The 18230-nt window shown below is 45.7% G+C and overlaps 2 protein-coding genes across 2 annotated transcripts in view; both read right to left on the bottom strand.

Moving 5' to 3' along the window:
* RHOT1 (ras homolog family member T1) overlaps positions 1–2644 on the bottom strand; it is a 76294-nt gene extending 73650 nt beyond the window's left edge. The window contains exon 1 of the mRNA XM_043583664.1: positions 2598–2644. The gene's annotated coding sequence lies outside the window, so the exon portion shown is untranslated. The remainder of the gene's footprint in view (positions 1–2597) is intronic.
* On the bottom strand, positions 1646–17362 carry RNF135 (ring finger protein 135). The gene is made up of 5 exons (XM_043583670.1): positions 16733–17362; positions 11280–11423; positions 7821–7941; positions 3488–3577; positions 1646–2715 (listed from the first exon to the last, which is right to left on the bottom strand). Exons 1-5 carry the CDS (start codon positions 17093–17095, stop codon positions 2186–2188), a joined length of 1248 nt encoding a protein of 415 aa, XP_043439605.1. The 5' UTR covers positions 17096–17362; the 3' UTR covers positions 1646–2185.
* Between the last annotated feature and the right edge of the window lie 868 nt (positions 17363–18230).

The raw sequence follows: 18230 nt of genomic DNA, 5'->3' as shown, positions 1-18230 counted from the left end.
AGGCTTTCTGCTAAACCCAGTCCAGCAGAGTTGAATTTCCACATCTTCAAAATGGGTGCTAGTCCAGCTTGGGGTCCTACAGATGAATTGCAAGGAAAGTAAAGGGAGAGGGAGATATGTAGATTCAGAGACCTACAAGACAGATGCATCAGCAGCTAATGGGTAAGAGGGTTCTTTCTGGGGCTGATGAAAATGTTCTAAAGCTAGAATACAATCAGAGTTTCACAACTCCACAGTAAAAGTTGATTTGTACACTTTATTTTTTATTTTTCTTAAGATTTATTTATTTATTTATTTATTTATTTATTTATTTATTTAAGTAATCTCCACACCCAACATGGGGTTTGAACTCACAACCCCAAGATCAAGAGTTGCACACTCTTCCAACTGAGCCAGCCAGACACCCTGCTTTGTATACTTTCAATAGGTGAGTTTTATAGTATGTAAATTATATCTCAACAAAGCTGTTAAGAAAAAGACACATCTGGTTGTTGTTGTTGTTGTTGTTTTTTAATGGGCAAGACTCTTGTGGCCAGGGATGTTTATTTGGGTGCTAACACTATAAAGAAATTTAAGGAAGTGATTACTGTAAACGTCAGATTCCTTTCAGGCAGAGGAAGGACTGTGTGATCAGGACAAGGCACGTGAAGGAGCTTCTGGGGTGGGTAGGAAGGTTTTATTTCTTGACCTAAAGTGTACTTAATAAGGGTGTTTATAATAATTTGTTATATTCCACATGTATTATGGAGTTTTATTTACCTTGAGAGTGAGGGGCAGAGAGAGAGAGAGAGAGAAAGAATCCCAAGTAGGCACACTGTCAGTGCAGAGCCTAATGTGGGGCTTGAACTCAGGAACCTGTGAGATCAAGACCTGAGCCGAAATCAAGAGTAGGACACTTAACCAACTGAGCCACCCAGGCACCCCTTTTATGGTTTTCTGTATCTGTTGTGTTATATAATAAAATGACTTTTAAAAATAGGGGAAATCAAGAATGAAATGACACCCTATGCTGGCCAGACTGTCAGGTGTCCCCTAAGACCCCCCACCTCCTGGTATTCCTGCCCTGTTTAATCCCTTCCCCTCGAGTGTGGGCAGGACTTGCAACTTGTTTTTAACCAACAGAATAAGGCAAAGGCAATAGGATGTATGTGATTATGTGTATGTGATTATATTATACAAGATTTAAAGTCCATCTGGCTAGGAGATCTTCTGTTCCTTGTTGGCTTTGAGGACGTGAGGGGTGAGGAACTGAGGGTGGTCCCCAGCCAACAGCCAGCAAGAAACTGAGGACCTCAGTCTGACAACCCAAGAGGAACTGAATATTGCCAACCACCATGTGAGTCTGGAAGGAGATCCTTCCCCAGTTGAGCCTCAGATGACACCACAGTGCTGGGTCACACCTTGACTGCAGCTTGTGAGACCCCCAAGCAGAGGCCTTGTCTCAACAGTGCCCTGACTCCTGGCACAGAAACTGTGCCTCACTCCTCACAGAAACTGTGAGGTGCTGTGTGTTGTTTAAAACCACTGCATTCGTGGCCATGGTATTACACAGCAACTGATAATCTGCCCTGAGTTTGGGGGTCCCTCAAACCACTCTCAGGTTCAGTGATTCACGAGAAGCACCCAGAGAACTCAGCAAAGTGACTGTAGTCTTGGTTACAATTTATTACAGTGAAAGGATACAGATTAAAATCAGCAGTAGTAAAAGGCACAGCACACAGGGCAGGAGCCAAGAGATCAACTATCCTCTCCCTGCGGAGTCACAAGGACAAGGTTAATTCTCCTAGTGACAGTTAGCGACAAGTGTGTGGCAATGTACAAAGGGTATTGCCAACCAGGGAAGCTCACCCCAGCCTTGGAGCCCAGGGCTTTTACTGGGGTCAGGCACCCAGGCAGAGTCTCCAGCCCCTCCAGAGGTCAAGGTGATAGCTCCTGGCCCGAGGCCCTCAGGTAAACAGACACTCTTATCAGGCAGGATATCCCAAGGGCTTAGGAGTTACCTCCCAGGAGCCAGTCAAGGGTCAATGCTTTCTGGGGAATGTGCAGTTTCAATGTCCCAAGCCTACAGTTAGCCCTCTTCTGCTCACCCATTAGCTCTGGAAGTGGGATCTTTGGGAAGTGGCCAGCTGCTTGAAATCAGAGGGAGAAACCGGAAGATCACCATGTTTTAAGACCCAGGGAACCTTTACACCTTTACTGGCCTTATAGTCAGAGCGTTTCCAGGATTTAAGCCATACAGCCAGAAGGCAGGGTGCAGAGGGGAGGAGGCAGAGACGGGGCACTCGTACAGAAGTGTCTCCTGATTGGCCACCGAATAGAAGGCAAGTTTGCCCTCTTCCAGGTCCAGCCAGATGCCCACCACCTTAGGTCTGTCAGAGCCCAGGATGGTTTCCTTGACCATGTGCCATGCAGAGAGCTGGCCAGTCCCCTTCCACTCTACACACCAGGAGTCTTCGGTCCTTCCCAGGGTCTGGTTGCGCCTCATCCCCCAGGAGGCCACCCCAACTGCCCAGTTGTTGCAGTGCTGAGTGTCTACTTCCCAGTACTGCTTCCCTGAAGAAAAGGCCTGGGAACATAAGACCTGGCAGGTCACAAACCTCTCGTGGCTCCAGAGATGGGTCTGCGGGCAGCGAGATACAGTCACCACCCGGCAGTCCTCGGACACCTCCAGACTACAGCAGTGGCTCCGAAGGTCAAAGGTCGGACTGACGGCCCCTGAGGAAAAGAACAAGGATATGATTAGCTCTCACCCTAAGAGCAAAATACAGCTTTGTAGCTTTTTTTTTTCTTTAAGTTTATTTTTGAGAAAGAGAGAGAAAGAGACAAAGTGTGATTTGGGAAGGGGCAGAGAGAGAGGAGGAGACACAGAATCAGAAGCAGGCTCCAGGGTCTGAGCTGTCAGCACAAAGCCCAACGTGGGGCTCGAACTCCAGAATGGCGAGATCATGACCTGAGCCGAAGTCGGACGCCCAACCAACTGAGCCACCCAGAGGCTTTGTATCTTTGAGTGTGATAAAGTTTACTTACACTGGCATTAAAACTGGTACGTCAATTTGCAGTCTTCTATCATGGTTCTAGTAACAATCCCCCCTTCCCATCTTAACTTTTATTCCCCCACTTTAGCCTGGAATTTGGGAGTCTTCATCCCTTTTGTCTTTGTAATCAGCTCCCCTTTGAGCCAAAAACAGGCCCAGCAGCTGGGAGGTGGACTGGCAGACCCCCAAGTTTTGTTTTGTTTTGTTTTGTGTTGTTTAATTCTTTTTTGAAAGAGAGGGAGGGAGCCCAAGTAGGGGAGAGGGGTGGAGAGAGAGAGAATCCTAAGCAGGCTCCACTCTGGGCACAGAGCCCAACACAGAACACGGGGCTCGATCCCACAACCCTGGGATTGTGACCTGAGCCAAAATCAGGTCAGAGTCGGACACTCCACCGACCAAGCCACCCAGGCGCCCCAGGCCAAAGCCAAGTTTTAAGCAGACTACATACTTACACTGAGCAAACCGGGAGGTCCTCGTGGGGGCAGGGTGACTGTAGTCAGACAGCGGGCATGCAGAGGAAGATGGACCTTCTTGGAGTTCCACTAAGGAATCAAAACATTGGGAAGGGGAAAAAGTCTTATCAAAAAAAAAAAAAAAGGCAAATAGAATTATTCAAACATCGTGATCAGGGCACAGAGATTTTTTGTAGTGTCAGACTTGAATCAGACAGGACATCCAGCTCAGGTATTGATGTGGAAATGGTGGAGTTCAGAGCGAACGGTCAAGAAAGAATTCTTGAGACATTTTCAGTGCAAAAAGGTGGTTTCATTAAAGCTCGGGGACAGGACCCGTGGGCAGAAAGAGCTGTACGTGGGTTGTGAGGGGTGGCTGACTATATACCTTCAAGTTGGGAGGGGGTTAGGGATAGAGTAAGTCTCTAAGGAATTTTGGAAGCAAGGTTTGCAGGACCTTGAGGGGGCTAGCTGTTGTTAGGAAAAAGTCATTTATTACTGTCTAGCAAAACCTCAGTCATGAAACCCTTCAGATGTATATTATGCTCCTTATGCTTGGAGGATGACTGCTAACATATAATTGGGGGGACAGAGATAAAGGAGGTTTCCAAAGGAATGTTAAATGTCCCATATGTTAAAGTAGACTTATAGGCTCCTGGAGGGTTGGGATAATGTTAAGCTAAGACTGCCTTTTGCCCCTAGCAAAGTGTCAGCATGGAGGCAGCTGAACTCCCAGAGGAAGGTCACTATGCTTGTTTCAAGGACTTGTCAGTGGGCTGTAAGTTACCTTTGTTTCCCAAATCATTAAAAAAAATCTTTTTTCAATGTTTATTTATTTTTGAGAGAGAGAGAGAGAGCACAAGCAGGGGAGGGACAGAGAGAAAGAGAGACACAGAATCAGAAGCAGGCTCTAGTCTCTGAGCTGTCAGCACAGAGTCCGACGCCAGGCTCAAACTCACAGACTGTGAGATCATGAGCTGAAGTTGGATGCTTAACCGACTGAGCCACCCAGGCACCCCATGTTTCCCACATCCTTATGTTCAGCCCCATGTTCTCACGGTGAGTTTTTTTTACTGCCTGTTTCCCTGGTAAGATTTAAGCTCCTTGCTGGTGTGAGAAGTAAGGGAGATGATTCATTTTCAGAAACACCAAATAAAAGCTGTGCTGTCTCATTAAAATAGGTTTACAACCTATTGGAAATATGTATGACCTCCCTCCCCACACCCCCCCACACACACACCATGGAGTCCCAAACCCTTAGACACTTCACATCCTGGTTCTTCTTCCCCTCTCCATTTCATGGGCTTATTTTCGCAGGCTTTGCAATGAGCATGCACCAAAGAACAAAGGGAGGAGGGACTGAAATTCTCTGCGTCACCTCAGGGAATGTACATTTGTTCCAATCAGACTACTTTTTGCCTGACATTGGCATAGGCGCCATCCGGGTAAGGCTGTAACCTCTGTAGTACTCAGCCAATGAGTGCTGAGGAATCAGGGGAGGGACCTGCACGTCAGGAGATACATTGTCTGCTGTAACTGCCCTGAGTGTGCCTGTCCATCAGACACCTGCTCTTGCAAGAACATTGATTAAAGCCTGGCTTCACCATGCTCCGAGTCTCCGTGTCCCTCCATTGATTGGGATGTTGGACTTATTTCTAACACTGGTAGAGACCTTGTTCATCTTCATGTTCTAAGCACCAAGCATAGTACCAGGCACATGGGAAGGGTTAGATGCATATGTATCAAATAAATTAGCTAATACAGTTTCAGGGCATCACTCTGACACCCAGAATATCCATGACCTCCCCACCGAATGCCATAAGTGCTTTAAAATGTTACTTTGTGGGGGCGCCTGGGTGGTGCAGTCGGTTAAGCGTCCGACTTCAGCCAGGTCACGATCTCGCGGTCCGGGAGTTCGAGCCCCACGTCAGGCTCTGGGCTGATGGCTCAGAGCCTGGAGCCTGTTTCCGATTCTGTGTTTCCCTCTCTCTCTGCCCCTCCCCCGTTCATGCTCTGTCTCTCTCTGTCCCAAAAAATAAATAAACGTTGAGAAAAAAAAAATTTAATAAAATGTTACTTTGTGTAAGTAAATTCTGAATGGGCACTCAAGAAACTACTACAAGCAGTTAATTGAAACTGCAATGGGCAAATTGGGCAAGGGTGGGAAACAGACCTTCACTGTGTGCTTTTATATTGTTTTGATTGCTGAATTAAAAATTTTAAATTTAACACCAAAATTTAAACATTTTAATTAATCACTTTAAGATTTTTTTTTTAAGTAATCTCTATACCCAACATGGGCTTTGAACTCACAACCCCAAGAGCGAGTCACATGCTCCACCGACTGACCCAGCCAGGTACTACTAAAATTCTGATTTTAAATTTATGTAAGTAAATAAGATCATTAAGGAACCTAATCTAAACTTAGGGGTGCACAAGAGCCAAGAGGACACTTATTTCTCAGATAATTTTTGGAGCAACTAATAAAGTGTGCTCTAACTGGTTCCCTTGAGAAACTTCTCCCAAGGGATCATGTTTCTCCACCTAAATACAAAATAACTTTCTGGAGCGCCTGGGTAGCTCAGTAGGTTAAGCTTCCGACTTTGGCTCAGGTCATGATCTCATGGTTTGTGGGTTCAAGCCCCACATTGGGCCCTGTGCTGACAGCTTAGAGCCTGGAGCCTGCTTCGGATTATGTGTCTCCCTCTCTCTCTGCCCCTCACCCACTTATGCTCTCTCTCTCTCCAAAATAAATAAACATTTGGGGTGCCTGGGCATTTGGGGTGCCTGGGTGGCACAGTCAGTTAAGCGTCCGACTTCAGCCAGGTCACGATCTCGCAGTCCGTGAGTTCGAGCCCCGCGTCGGGCTCTGGGCTGATGGCTCGGAGCCTGGAGCCTGTTTCCGATTCTGTGTCTCCCTCGCTCTCTGCCCCTCCCCCGTTCATGCTCTGTCTCTCTCTGTCCCAAAAATAAATAAACATTGAAAAAAAATTTAAATAAAAATAAATAAATAAATAAAATAAATAAACATTTAAAAAAATTTTTTTTAGGGACACCTGGGTGGCTCGGTTAAGCATCTGACTTCAGCTCACGTCATGATCTCAAGGCTTGTGAGTTCAAGCCCCGCATCCGGCTCTGTGCTCACAGCTCAGAGCCTGGAGCCTCTTCAGATTCTGGGTCTTTCTCTCTCTCTCTGCCCCTCCCCCACTCATGCTCTCTCTCTGTCTCTCAAAAATAAATAAACATTAAAAATTTTTTTTTTAATTTTTTTAAATAACTTTTTTTTTTTCAACGTTTATTTATTTTTGGGACAGAGAGAGACAGAGCATGAACGGGGGAGGGACAGAGAGAGAGGGAGACACAGAATCGGAAACAGGCTCCAGGCTCCGAGCCATCAGCCCAGAGCCCGACGCGGGGCTCGAACTCACGGACCGCGAGATCGTGACCTGGCTGAAGTCGGACGCTTAACCGACTGCACCACCCAGGCGCCCCTTAAATAACTTTTTAAGCAGAGCAAGATCATTTGAATATAAAAGTCGTTATAAGAGACATGTCCCTAAAGCATATAAAGCTGGCAGTGGCCAGACCAGGAGGCAGAAGAGAGGGAGCCCAGAGCTAATGTCTAAGGGACAGGCGTGAACTAACAGTTCTTCAGTCATGACTAGGGTTACAACAGAGAATGTACAAAGTCAAACAGAAAGGTTCCTTTCTATGCTTTTACTGTTTATTATTAGCACGCTCACCAGAGATGATATGTTAATAGAACTTATCAAGGACGATTTACAAAATCGTATGCTTTGTTATCAAAGATATTTAATAGTTAAACATAAAAAGCAGCTTATTTCCTTTTTTTAATTTTTTTAAAAAGTTTATTTATTTATTTTGAGAGAGACAGAAACAGCACAAGTAGAGGAGGGGCAGAGAGAGAGGGAGACAGAGCGCGACAGCATGACCTGAGCTGAAACCAAGAGTTGGTCACTCAAACCACTGACCCACCCAGACCCCCAAAAAAACAGCCTATTTCTGAATCTCCTCAGGTAGATAACACAGATGAGCAGTAAGCTAGCAAAATCAGGTCTAGGTTCTGGATGTATAGGTCTCAGAAAATGAGTTGCTATTTTTTAAAGGCCTGTGTTACATCATACCGCCAGTCATATCCAAAAAACATATCCAGCCACAAAAACACCTCAGCCCACTCTTTCCTCATTTACAGCACCACAGGAATAACACAGCTGGGCTCTGGGATCCTATCCCCCAAAAACAAAGCCCTGGAACACTCTGTCATTTCCCCCAACTTCCATATTTAATACTCCACAAAATAAAATCACCTTACCCTGTGGTTGTTCTTCAAGGGCCTCTTTCCATGTCAAGTTTTCCCGTAATTTTTCCCGGATTTCTTCTAAGTCATGTAGAATGTCTCGCAGTTTTCTCTCGGGTGTGTGGGGAGTCACGAGCTTTGAAGAAACCAAGGAAAGACTATTAATGAATCATCCAAAATAAATTAATTAATTCAAGTCTCTTAAGGTATGCATCAAATAGCATATTCTGATTCTGCCATCTCTAATTCTCTATGTGCCCCCTCACAAATTTTTAAAAACATAATTAGGCCCTCAAACCACATGCCTTGAAAGGAATCTGGAAGAATACAAAGGGCAGCAAAAATATTAAAGAGTGGTTATTTCTGGGTGGTGGGGTTATGGGTGATGTTCATTTTCTTTGTTTTAAAAAAATTTTTTTAATGTTTATTTATTTTTGAGAGAGAGAGAGAGAGAGAGAGCAAGAATAGGGAAGAAGCAAACAGAGAGGGAGAAATAGAATCTGAAACAGGCTCTAGGCTCTGAGCCATCAGCACAGACCCTGACACGGGACTCAAACTCACGAACCACGAGATCATGACCTGAGCAGAAGTCGGATGCTTAATCGACTGAGCCACCCAGGCGCCCCTCATTTGCTTTCTTTAAACTGCTTGCGTATTTTCTAGTATTTTCTACAATAAACATGGATTTCTTAAGTAATACCAAAAAAAGTATTAAAATTTGTAAGCCCATCCTATAGGGGCTTTACAAAATAAATAATACAGATAGTCACCAAGATAAGCTTCAGAGGCCAGAATAATCTTCTCCAAGAGGCTACCATTATATCATCTCTCTTCTCAAGAGCCAGCATAGACATGTTGCTGCCATCCAGGTCCTCCCAGCTCTCTCGGGCCTCTAACCTATGCTCCCTGATTGTCTTTAACCTGTCATTCCCCAACACAGCCTCCCATTTGCTCCTACCTTCCCACCTTTGGTCCCTGACTTTCCTTCCCAACTTTGCATATCCTATTTGCATATCCCACTCTTCTTACCACTCATAAAGTAGCAGGCCCAATGGACTGAGTACTTTCCACGGCTTACTTCTAATTTTTAAAACAACCTTCCAAGGTGGGTTTGCTATTCCCATTTAAAAAAAGAAGTTACATCACTCATATGAGGCCTTTAAGACATAGAACAGATGAACATAAGGGAAAGAAATCGAAAATAATATAAAAACAGGGAGGGGGACAAAACAGAAGAGACTCATAAATATGGAGAACAAACTGAGGGTTACAGGAGGGGTTGTGGGAGGGGGGATGGGCTAAATGGGTAGGGGGCATTAAGGAATCTACTCCTGAAATCATTGTTGCACTATATGCTAACTAATTTGGATGTAAATGTAAAAAATAAAATTAAAAATAATAATAATAATAAATACAAAAAGAAGTTACAGTTACACCTCATGGAGGTGAACTAAATTGCCACAGTGAATTTTATCGACCTGCATTTTCCCATCACTTGAGCACTTTTTTTTAATGTTTATTTATTTTTTTGAGAGAGAGACAGAGACAGAGACAGAGAGAGAGACAGAGCATTAGCAGGGGAGTGGCAGAGAAAGAGGGAGACACAGAATCCGAAGCAGGTTCCAGGCTCCGGGCTGTCAACATAGAGTCCAATGAAGGGCTTGAGCCCATGAACCACGAGATCATGACCTGAGCCGAAGTCAGATGCTTAACCAACTGAGCCACCCAGGCGCCCTACTTGAGCGCTTTTTTATACCAGAGCTCTTTTTGCCCAAGGTCAGAATACAAGCCAGCAGCAATGCCAAGGGGGAAAGTCAGACCCTCAGGCTTTTCTCCCCCAACACCTTGCATCCCTGAAGACCTGTATATTCACTCCTTCAATGAGCATTTGTTGAACACCTAACTATGTGTCCCGCACTGTGGTAGGCCTGGGGATACAAGAGTGAACAAAAGAACAAAAGCCATCAAGGTCTCTACCCTAATGAAGCTTAGAGTCCAGGGTAGGGGAAGAGGGAGAACAAACAGCAATAAATTATGGCACCAATCATTATCAAGTTCCAACTTGTGATAACTGTTACAAATGAAGTCATAAGGGCCTCTCTAATAGGGAGACTTGTTCGAGGAAATCAGTGAAGGTTTCTCCCGGAAAGTGATGATCTAGCTAGGTCTGAAGGATGAACAGGCATTACCTAGGTGGCAGGATGAAAGAAGAATATTCCATGGAGCGCACCCTGCTGGTGGGAAGAAGCACGACACCCTGGAGGTACTGATGTGGGCCACGGTGGCTGCAGCTTGAAGAGCCCCAGGGTGAGGAGGGTGAGGGGACCCAGATGGAAGGAGACAGGAGAGGCAGACAAGGGCAGGAGTCCCACAGGGCCCTGTTGGTTCTGTGAGGACTGCTGGGATTTGAGTCTTAATCCCCCACAAACAGATGGCGCTGGAGATGTTGTAAATCAGATTTGTGTTTGAGAGGACCATGAGGAGAGCAGACCAGTGCGAACAGAGTGGAGTAATTAATTATTGCGGCAATCCAGGCAAGAAATGATCAGAGGCTTCGATCAGAGATGTCTCCAGAAAGCTCAAGAGTAGTCAACAGATTCTAGGGATGTTTAGGCTGGTGAGGGAAGGGGTGACGTGATTCCCAGATTTCTGGCTTGTGCACTTAGAAGGATATACCAGGCCCAGTCATTGAGATGGAAACAGTTTGGGACATTTTTTTATAAGTTTATTTATTTATTTTTGAAGCAGGGAGGGGCAGAGAGAGAGAAGCGGACAGAGGATCTGAAGCAGGCTCTGTGCTGTGCTTAACCAACTGAGCAACCCAGGCACCCCAGTTTGGGGCACTTTAAGTACGGTGTACCTTTGAGATACCAAGAGGAAAAGGTGAGAAGGAAGATATCAGACCATAGCTCAGAGAAAGGTCCAGGCTGGAGCTACGGTGTTCACAGGGTGGTAATTAAAGCCATGGTGTGGGAAAGACCACGCAGGGGGAAGAAAAAGCGATGTACAAGTCAGCCTTGAGGAATCTGGGCACTTCATTGCTGAGGAGAGGAAAAGAGAGTGAGCCTGCAAGACAGACGGAGAAGACACCAGCCAAAGAAAAACAGGAGAAGGTCAGAACAATCCTGTCCTAGAAGCTGAGGAAGCTTCAGGAATGAAGGTGTGGCCAAAGGCTGCTGAAAGGTCAGTGAAGATGAGGACGAGACTATCTGCAGGATTTGCACAGAGGTCACTGGGGATCTCAGAGCTGGTTAGGTACAGGGCTAAGGATGGAACCTGACCCACCAGAAGCTCCCCCGCCTTGCCTCCAGCATTCCACGCTTCTCCTCAAACATGTTCGACAGCAGGAAAATGGTAACAGATGAAGACTTACTGCATCCTTCAACTTCCAAACACGTTCATGTTGCTCCAATTGGAAGCTGTCCCTAGCCCCGCCCCCGGCACACCCTTTCCCCCTCCTGGCTGCATGCCTACCAAGCTCTGGTTGCTCCCTTCATTGTCTGGTCCGGGCTCCGGGAGGTGTGTCTGACTCTGAAGACTCCTGACAAGGTCTACAAGCTGTTCCACCAACTCTTCCAGCTCATGCCCAGCTTCTGTGATGCTCTTCTGTGCCGCCGCCTTTAAAAGAACAAAGAAGAACACAAAGCTGGACCTGGGAAGCAGCTCCAGAGAGGGAAGTTGTAAACACCGGATAAAGGAAGCAGGCAAGTAAGTGACGTAGATGTCCGGAGGACAAGGAGGTACACTTCCTAGACCTTTTGCGTGCCTACTGATCATTTGGTGGCCATAACAGGGAAACAGAGACCATCCACAGGAGTGGGGTGGGGGGTGGTGAGAGTGAAGCGTGAAGGGACGAGAGGGGTCATTCTGCAGAGGAGGTCAGAGAGGAAATGGAGAGCCTGGAGATTTGGCAGGGTGGGTGCAGCCAGCAAGGTGAGAGGGGCAGTGGCAGGAATCAAACTAGAGAGGTTTATGGTCCAGTGTCACCAGAATCATCCTGTGTCCTTACCACTCCTTTCAAAGTAAAAGTGACCCTTCCTCCTTCTCCTCTTAAACAGTGCAGAGACTCAACCTAACTGATCATTGTGCAGGGATTGAGGAAACTTTCAAGTGATGCACAGATGTAAGCTCCTTTTGTTTGGTTATTGATGTCCTGTACATTTTTAAAAATTTTTAATGTTTATTTACTTTTGAGAGAGAGAGAGACAGAGCACAAGCAAGGGAGGGGCAGAGAGAGAGGGAGACATAGAATCTGAAGCAGGCTCCAGGCTCCAAGCTGTCAGTGCAGAGCCCGACGTGGGGATTGAACCCATGAACCGTGATATCATGATTTGAGCCGAAGTCAGATGCTTAACTCACAGAGCCACCCAGGCACCCCTGACGCCCTAAACATTTAAGGCAACATTCAAACTAGAGCACTAAACAACCCCACTTAAAGACCTTGATTTGCTCAGCGGCCTGGCTGGGAGTGGAAGTAAGTTCTGCAGCCTACATTCTGGAACAACCTCAAGACCTGGGGGCCCTCATCAGAGGCAGGATGGGCTCAGACTTCAAAGGATGAAGTCTGGAATTGCATTCCCTCCACAAGGGGTCCTATGTCAAGTCACAGAAATACACAGTGTTCATCATCCAACTGTCAATAAACCAGTTTTTATAACTTTGTTCTGATACTTTTCTTTTTTAAATCATGTTGGAACCTCAAAATCTGAAATTAACCCAGGACCTTCTGCATCTCCAAGAAGCCTGACATCCCTCTGGGGCACCTGGGTGGCTCAGTCAGTTAAGTGTCCAATTCTTTACTTCAGCTCAGGTCATGATCTCATGGTCATGAGATTGAGCCCCACGTCAGACTCTGCACTGACAGCACAGAGCCTGCTTGGTATTCTCTCTCCCTCTCTCTCTGTCCCTCTCCACTCACGTGCTTTCTTTCAAAATAAATAAACATATAAATAAACATATAAATAAACATATAAATATAAATATAAATATAAATATACCTTGTGTTCCCTCCACATAGAAACATCACAGAACAGACACTGTCAAAACCAATTATGTCAGAACTCTGGAAAAGGCTCAGAGGGAAATTTATAACTGTAAATTCCTGCATTAAAAAAGAAGAAGGATCTCAAATCAATCACTTACATTTATTTATACCTTGAGGAACCAGGGGGAAAAAAGGGCAAACCAAACCCAAAACTAACAGAAGGAAGGAAATAATAAAGATTATGGGAGATAAATAAAATGGAGAATGTAAAAACAATAGAGATATGAATGAAACAAAAGTTGGTTCTTTGAAAAAAATCAACAAACTGACTAATCTTTAGCTAGACTGATAAAGAAAAAGAAAGAGGAAACATAAATGACCAAAATCAGAAAGAAAGCAAAGTGGAGACATTACTACTGACCTTACAGAATAAAATTTAAGAGAATATTATGAACTTATTATGCCAACAAATTAGATAACTTACATGAAATGGATAAACTCCTAGAAACACAAATTACCTAAACTGACTTAAAAATAAACAGAAAAATGTCAACAGAGGTATAACAAATAAAGAGATTGAATCAGTAATCAAAATCCCAACAAAGAAAAATCTAGGACCAGATGGCTTCACTGGTGAATTCTACCAAATGCTTAAAGAAGAATTAACAAGAGTCCTCAAAGTCTTCCAAAACATAGAAGAGGAAGGAACGCTTCCTAACTCCTCAGTGAGGCCAGCATGACCCTGTTGCCAAAGCTAGACAAACACATCACAAGAAAATCACAGACCAATAGCCCTTAACAAAATACTAGCAAACTAAGTCCAGTGGCGTATTAAAAGGATAAGACACCACGATCAAGTGGAATTTACCCCAGGAGTGCAAAGTGGTACAACTTAAGAAAAACAACCAGTGTGTTATACATTAATAGAATGAAGGGATAAAAACCACATAATCTTTTCATTTGATGCAGACAAGGCATTTGACAAAATCCAACACCCTTTCATGATTAAAACACTCATAAAACCAGGAATAGAAAGGAAATTCCTCAACATAATAAAGGGAATTTATGAGAAATCCACAACTAACATCACACTCAATGGTGAAAGACTAAGAGCGGGACTAAGGCTCTAAGAGCAGGAACAAAACAAGCATGCTTGATTGCACCTCTGCTATCTGACATTGTACTGGAAATTTAATCGGAGCAATTAGACAAGAAATAAAAGGCATCTATCGGGTGCCTGGGTGGCTCAGTGGGTTAAGCATCTGGCTCTTGATTTCGGCTCAGGTCATGATCTCACAGTTCTTGAGGTTGAGCCCTTGTCTAGCTGTGAGCTGACAGTACAGAGCCTGCTTGGGATTCTCTGTCTCCCTCTCCCTCTGCCACTCCCCTGTGCATGCACCTGTGTGCTCGCTCACTCTCTCTCAAAAATAAATAAACAAACATTAAAAAAAAAAAAAAGAAACAAAAGGTATCCCAACTGGAAAAGAAGAAAAGATCCTCTCTACTCACATGGCATGATCTTATAAATAAAATCCTAAAGATCTTATAAATAAAATACACAAGAAAGCTACTAGAGCTAGTAAACGAATTCAGCAACGTTGAAAGGCGCAAGATCAGCACACAAAAAATAGTGTATTTATACGCCTGCAGTGAGCAATCAAAAAAAGAAATTAAGAACCCAACTGCATGTATAACAGTACCTAAAAGGACTAAAATACCTAGGAATATATTTAACCAAGGAGATGAAATAACTTCTATTTTTGAAAACTACAGAGCATCACTGAAAGAAAGTTAAGAAGACCTAAATAAATGGAAACACATTCCATGTTTTTGGAAGAAGACTTAATATTGTTAAAGATGTCATACTCAACACAATCCCTCTCAAAATTCCAACAGCCTTGTTTGCAGAATGATAACATCAATTTTCAAATTCATATGGAATTGCAGGGAGAGCCAGAACAATCTTGAAAAAGAACAGGGTCAGACAGACTTACACTTCCTGATTTCAAAATTTATTACAAAACTATATTAATCAAAACAATGTGGTACTGACATAGGGATAGATTCCCCTGCCCCCCAAAAAACCCCAATGGACTAGAATTAGGAGTCTAGTAATAAACCCATTCATCTATGGCCAACTGATTTTTTATGAGGGTTCCAAGTTCACTCAATGCAGAAAAACACTTTCTTCAACAAATGGTATTGGGACAGCTAGATTTTCACATGCAACAGAATAAAGTTGGACCCCTACCTCATGCCATATAGAAAGACGAACTCAAAATGGGTCAGCAACCTCAAAACAAGCCTTATTACCATAAAACTCTCAGGAGAATATAGGGGGATAAATCTTCGTTAACTCAGAATTTGGTGGTGGATTTAGATACGACACCAGAAACAAGAACAACAAAAGAAGAAATAGACACACTGGACATCAGCAAAACTTAAAACGTTTGTGCATCAAGGGACATTAGCAAGAAAGTAAAAAGGCAATCCACGAGATGGGGGGATATATTTGCAAGTCATATACCTGATAAGGGCTTAATATCCAGAATTTATAAAGAATTGCTAACACTCCACAAGAAAAAGACAACCCAATTTTTTTAAAGTTATTTATTTATTTTGAGACAGAGTGTGTGTGTGAGCAGGGGAGGGGCAGAGAAAGAGGGAGAGAAAAAGAATCCCAAGCTGTAAGCACAGAGCCCAACCCCAGGCTTGAACTCACAAACTGTGAGATCTTGATGTGAGCTTTAACAGAGTCCAGCGCTTAACTGACTGAGCCACCCAGGCGCCCAAAGACAACCCAATTAAAAAAAAAAAAAAAGTCAAAGGACCTGAATAAACATTTCTCCAACAAAGATACATAAATTAGCAATAAGCCCATGAAAAGATGATCAGTCAACATCATTAATCATTCCGGAAATGCAGATCCCACTAGGACTTCATGCCTAACGGGAAAGGTATACTAAAAACAAAGTGGCAGGAGGGAGAGGGGAATAAAAATAAAATGAAAAATAACAAATGTTGTTATTTTGCCAACAAACGTTGGCAAGGATGTGGAAACATCAGGATGCTGCCAATAGAATGTAAAATGTTGTTGCTGCTGTAGAAAATGGTTTGGCTGTGTTCCTCAGTAAGTTCAACAGAATTCCCGTACAAACCCGCAAGTCCACTCCTACGTATTCACCCAAAAGAACGGAGAAGAAGGGCTGGGTTACTTGGACACCAATGTTCAGTGCGTCACGACTCACAATAATCAGAAGGTAGAAACAATCCAAACGGCCATCCGTCTACAAATGGATAAACAAAATGTGGTACATACACGCAATGGAATATTATTCAGCCACAAAAAGGAGTAAGATTCAGGTGCACGCTACAACATGAAGGGACCCTGAAAACACTACGGGAAGTGGAAGGAGCCAGACACAAGGGGACAAATATTATATGATCCCACGTATATGAAATACCTAGAGTAGGCAAATGATAGAGACAAAAAACAGACCAGACGTTACCAGGAACTGCAGGGAGATGGAATGAGAAGTTACTGCTTAAAGGGGTGCAAGAGTGTTTGTGGTGCTGACATTCTGGAAACAGAAAGTGATAGTTGCCCATCACTGAGGATATAACTAACGCCACTGAACTGTACATTTTTTTAAAAATGGTTAAGCGGACCGGTCTTGGGCTATATCTTACCCCGTATAAAAATGTTCAAAGAGACAGACTGCGGAAAGACTGGAAAGAAGTGGCAACGTACTGAGGAGTAGCTAGAGCGGCCGGGCTGTCAGGAGGCGGCTTTTTCCCAGCGTGCCTATACTTGTCCGAACTGCCCCGAGAGCGGGAGGGCCCAGGGTGAGAGCAGGCGGGCCGGGGCAGGGGGGAGAGCGGGGGCCGCGGGCATGCGCGCGGGGCCGAGGGGCGCGACGGCGGCGCGGGTCCGCCTCCCTACCGGCAGCTGGGCGGCGCGGCGCGGGGGCGGGCGCGCGGGCTCGGGCGCGACTCCCCCGGCGGAAGCGGCGCCGGGGGCCTCCCTCAGCTCGCGCAGCGCCCGGCTGTACTTGTCGGCCAGCTCCTGCAGCAGCGTGTTCTTCCGCAGCTGCGGCGGCTGCGCGGCGCCCTCGCGGCAGGTGGGGCAGGAGCGCCGGCGGCCGGGGCTGCTGGCGGCCCACAGGTCCTTCAGGCAGTCGCGGCAGAAGCTGTGGCCGCAGGGCAGCGTGGCGGGCCAGGCGAGCAGCCCTTGACAGATGATGCAGCCCAGGTCGTCCTCGGCCAGCCACACGGGGATGGCCAGGCCGGGGTCCAGGCCCGCCATGGTGACCAGGCCGCCCCCAGACGCCGGGCCGCGGAAGTCGGGGCCGCGTCGGGGACCGCCCGCCCGCGTCGTCGTCTCCTTCCGCTCCTCCCTCGACCTTCCACTGCCCGCCTGGGTCCACCCATTTTTCCTGACTTCGGTCCCTCTGAGAGCGGACCTCGGCCCTCCCCCGCCCGGCGAGCGGCGCCCTAGGGCCGAGTTGGCCTGAGTCACAGCCACCTGCGCGTGGAGATCAGGTCCTCCCGAGCGCTAGGAAACGCTGATGTCCTAGAGACCCTTTAGCTTGATGCCTGCCCCGCCACCCCCACCCCCACCCCGGCCCGTTAGAACGTAACCCCGACAACTCTTGCGAGAAGAAAGAGAGGGTTCGATTCAAGAACTTGTTTGTGAGAATGCACCCACTGGATGTCATCCAGCCTCCAAGTAGTAAAGAATTAAAGACTACCCGGTGCACATAGCCGGGGAGCTCTTTAAAAATACCGATGTTGGGGCTCCACTCCCAAAGAGTCTGATTTCATCGTCTAGGGGGAAGCTCGGCGCCGGTATTCTTAAAAACCTCCCCGAGATGATTCTAACGCTCAAAGTTGAGTGACCCCTAGCGATTTTCAAATCGCTATTGCAATACAGAACTGTGCCGCTGGCTCCGTACCGCTCCCTGCTGGCTGAAAGCACATTACCCAACAGGCATCCGGACCAAAATTCTAGAAAGCCTGTTTTCTTGAGGTAGCGCGCTTGGGCCTTGGTTGGGCTTACTCGCTTCCTTGGCTCCTCTTATTCCAGTTCCAGGCTCATTGCAACAGGAAGACGTTGGAGCTGGAAGAGCATCAAATCCTCCCCCCAAACACAAAGGAACTTTCAGGTTTACACGGCAATAATTGAGTGCCAGAGACCAGAACCCCCATCTCTCTGGTTTGTTGAAATGAGCTAACAGTGTCTCATATTTTACCTCACCCCATCTCGCCAGGTCCCAAAGTAGGTACAAGATAATACAAATTTGTGGCTATTTCCAGTACCGGAAATGACAAGTAGTAGTCAATAGAACTACGTACTAGGCCACTCATGGGAGTTTCCAGCTCTTTCCAGCACCTGGTGGGATTAACACTTCTCTGGCCCACTTGAAACATGCAGAGTACTT

The sequence above is a fragment of the Prionailurus bengalensis genome, chromosome E1 (assembly GCF_016509475.1).
Source record: "Prionailurus bengalensis isolate Pbe53 chromosome E1, Fcat_Pben_1.1_paternal_pri, whole genome shotgun sequence".
Taxonomy (NCBI): Eukaryota; Metazoa; Chordata; class Mammalia; order Carnivora; family Felidae; genus Prionailurus; species Prionailurus bengalensis.
This window is presented reverse-complemented; position numbering and strand designations above follow the sequence as displayed.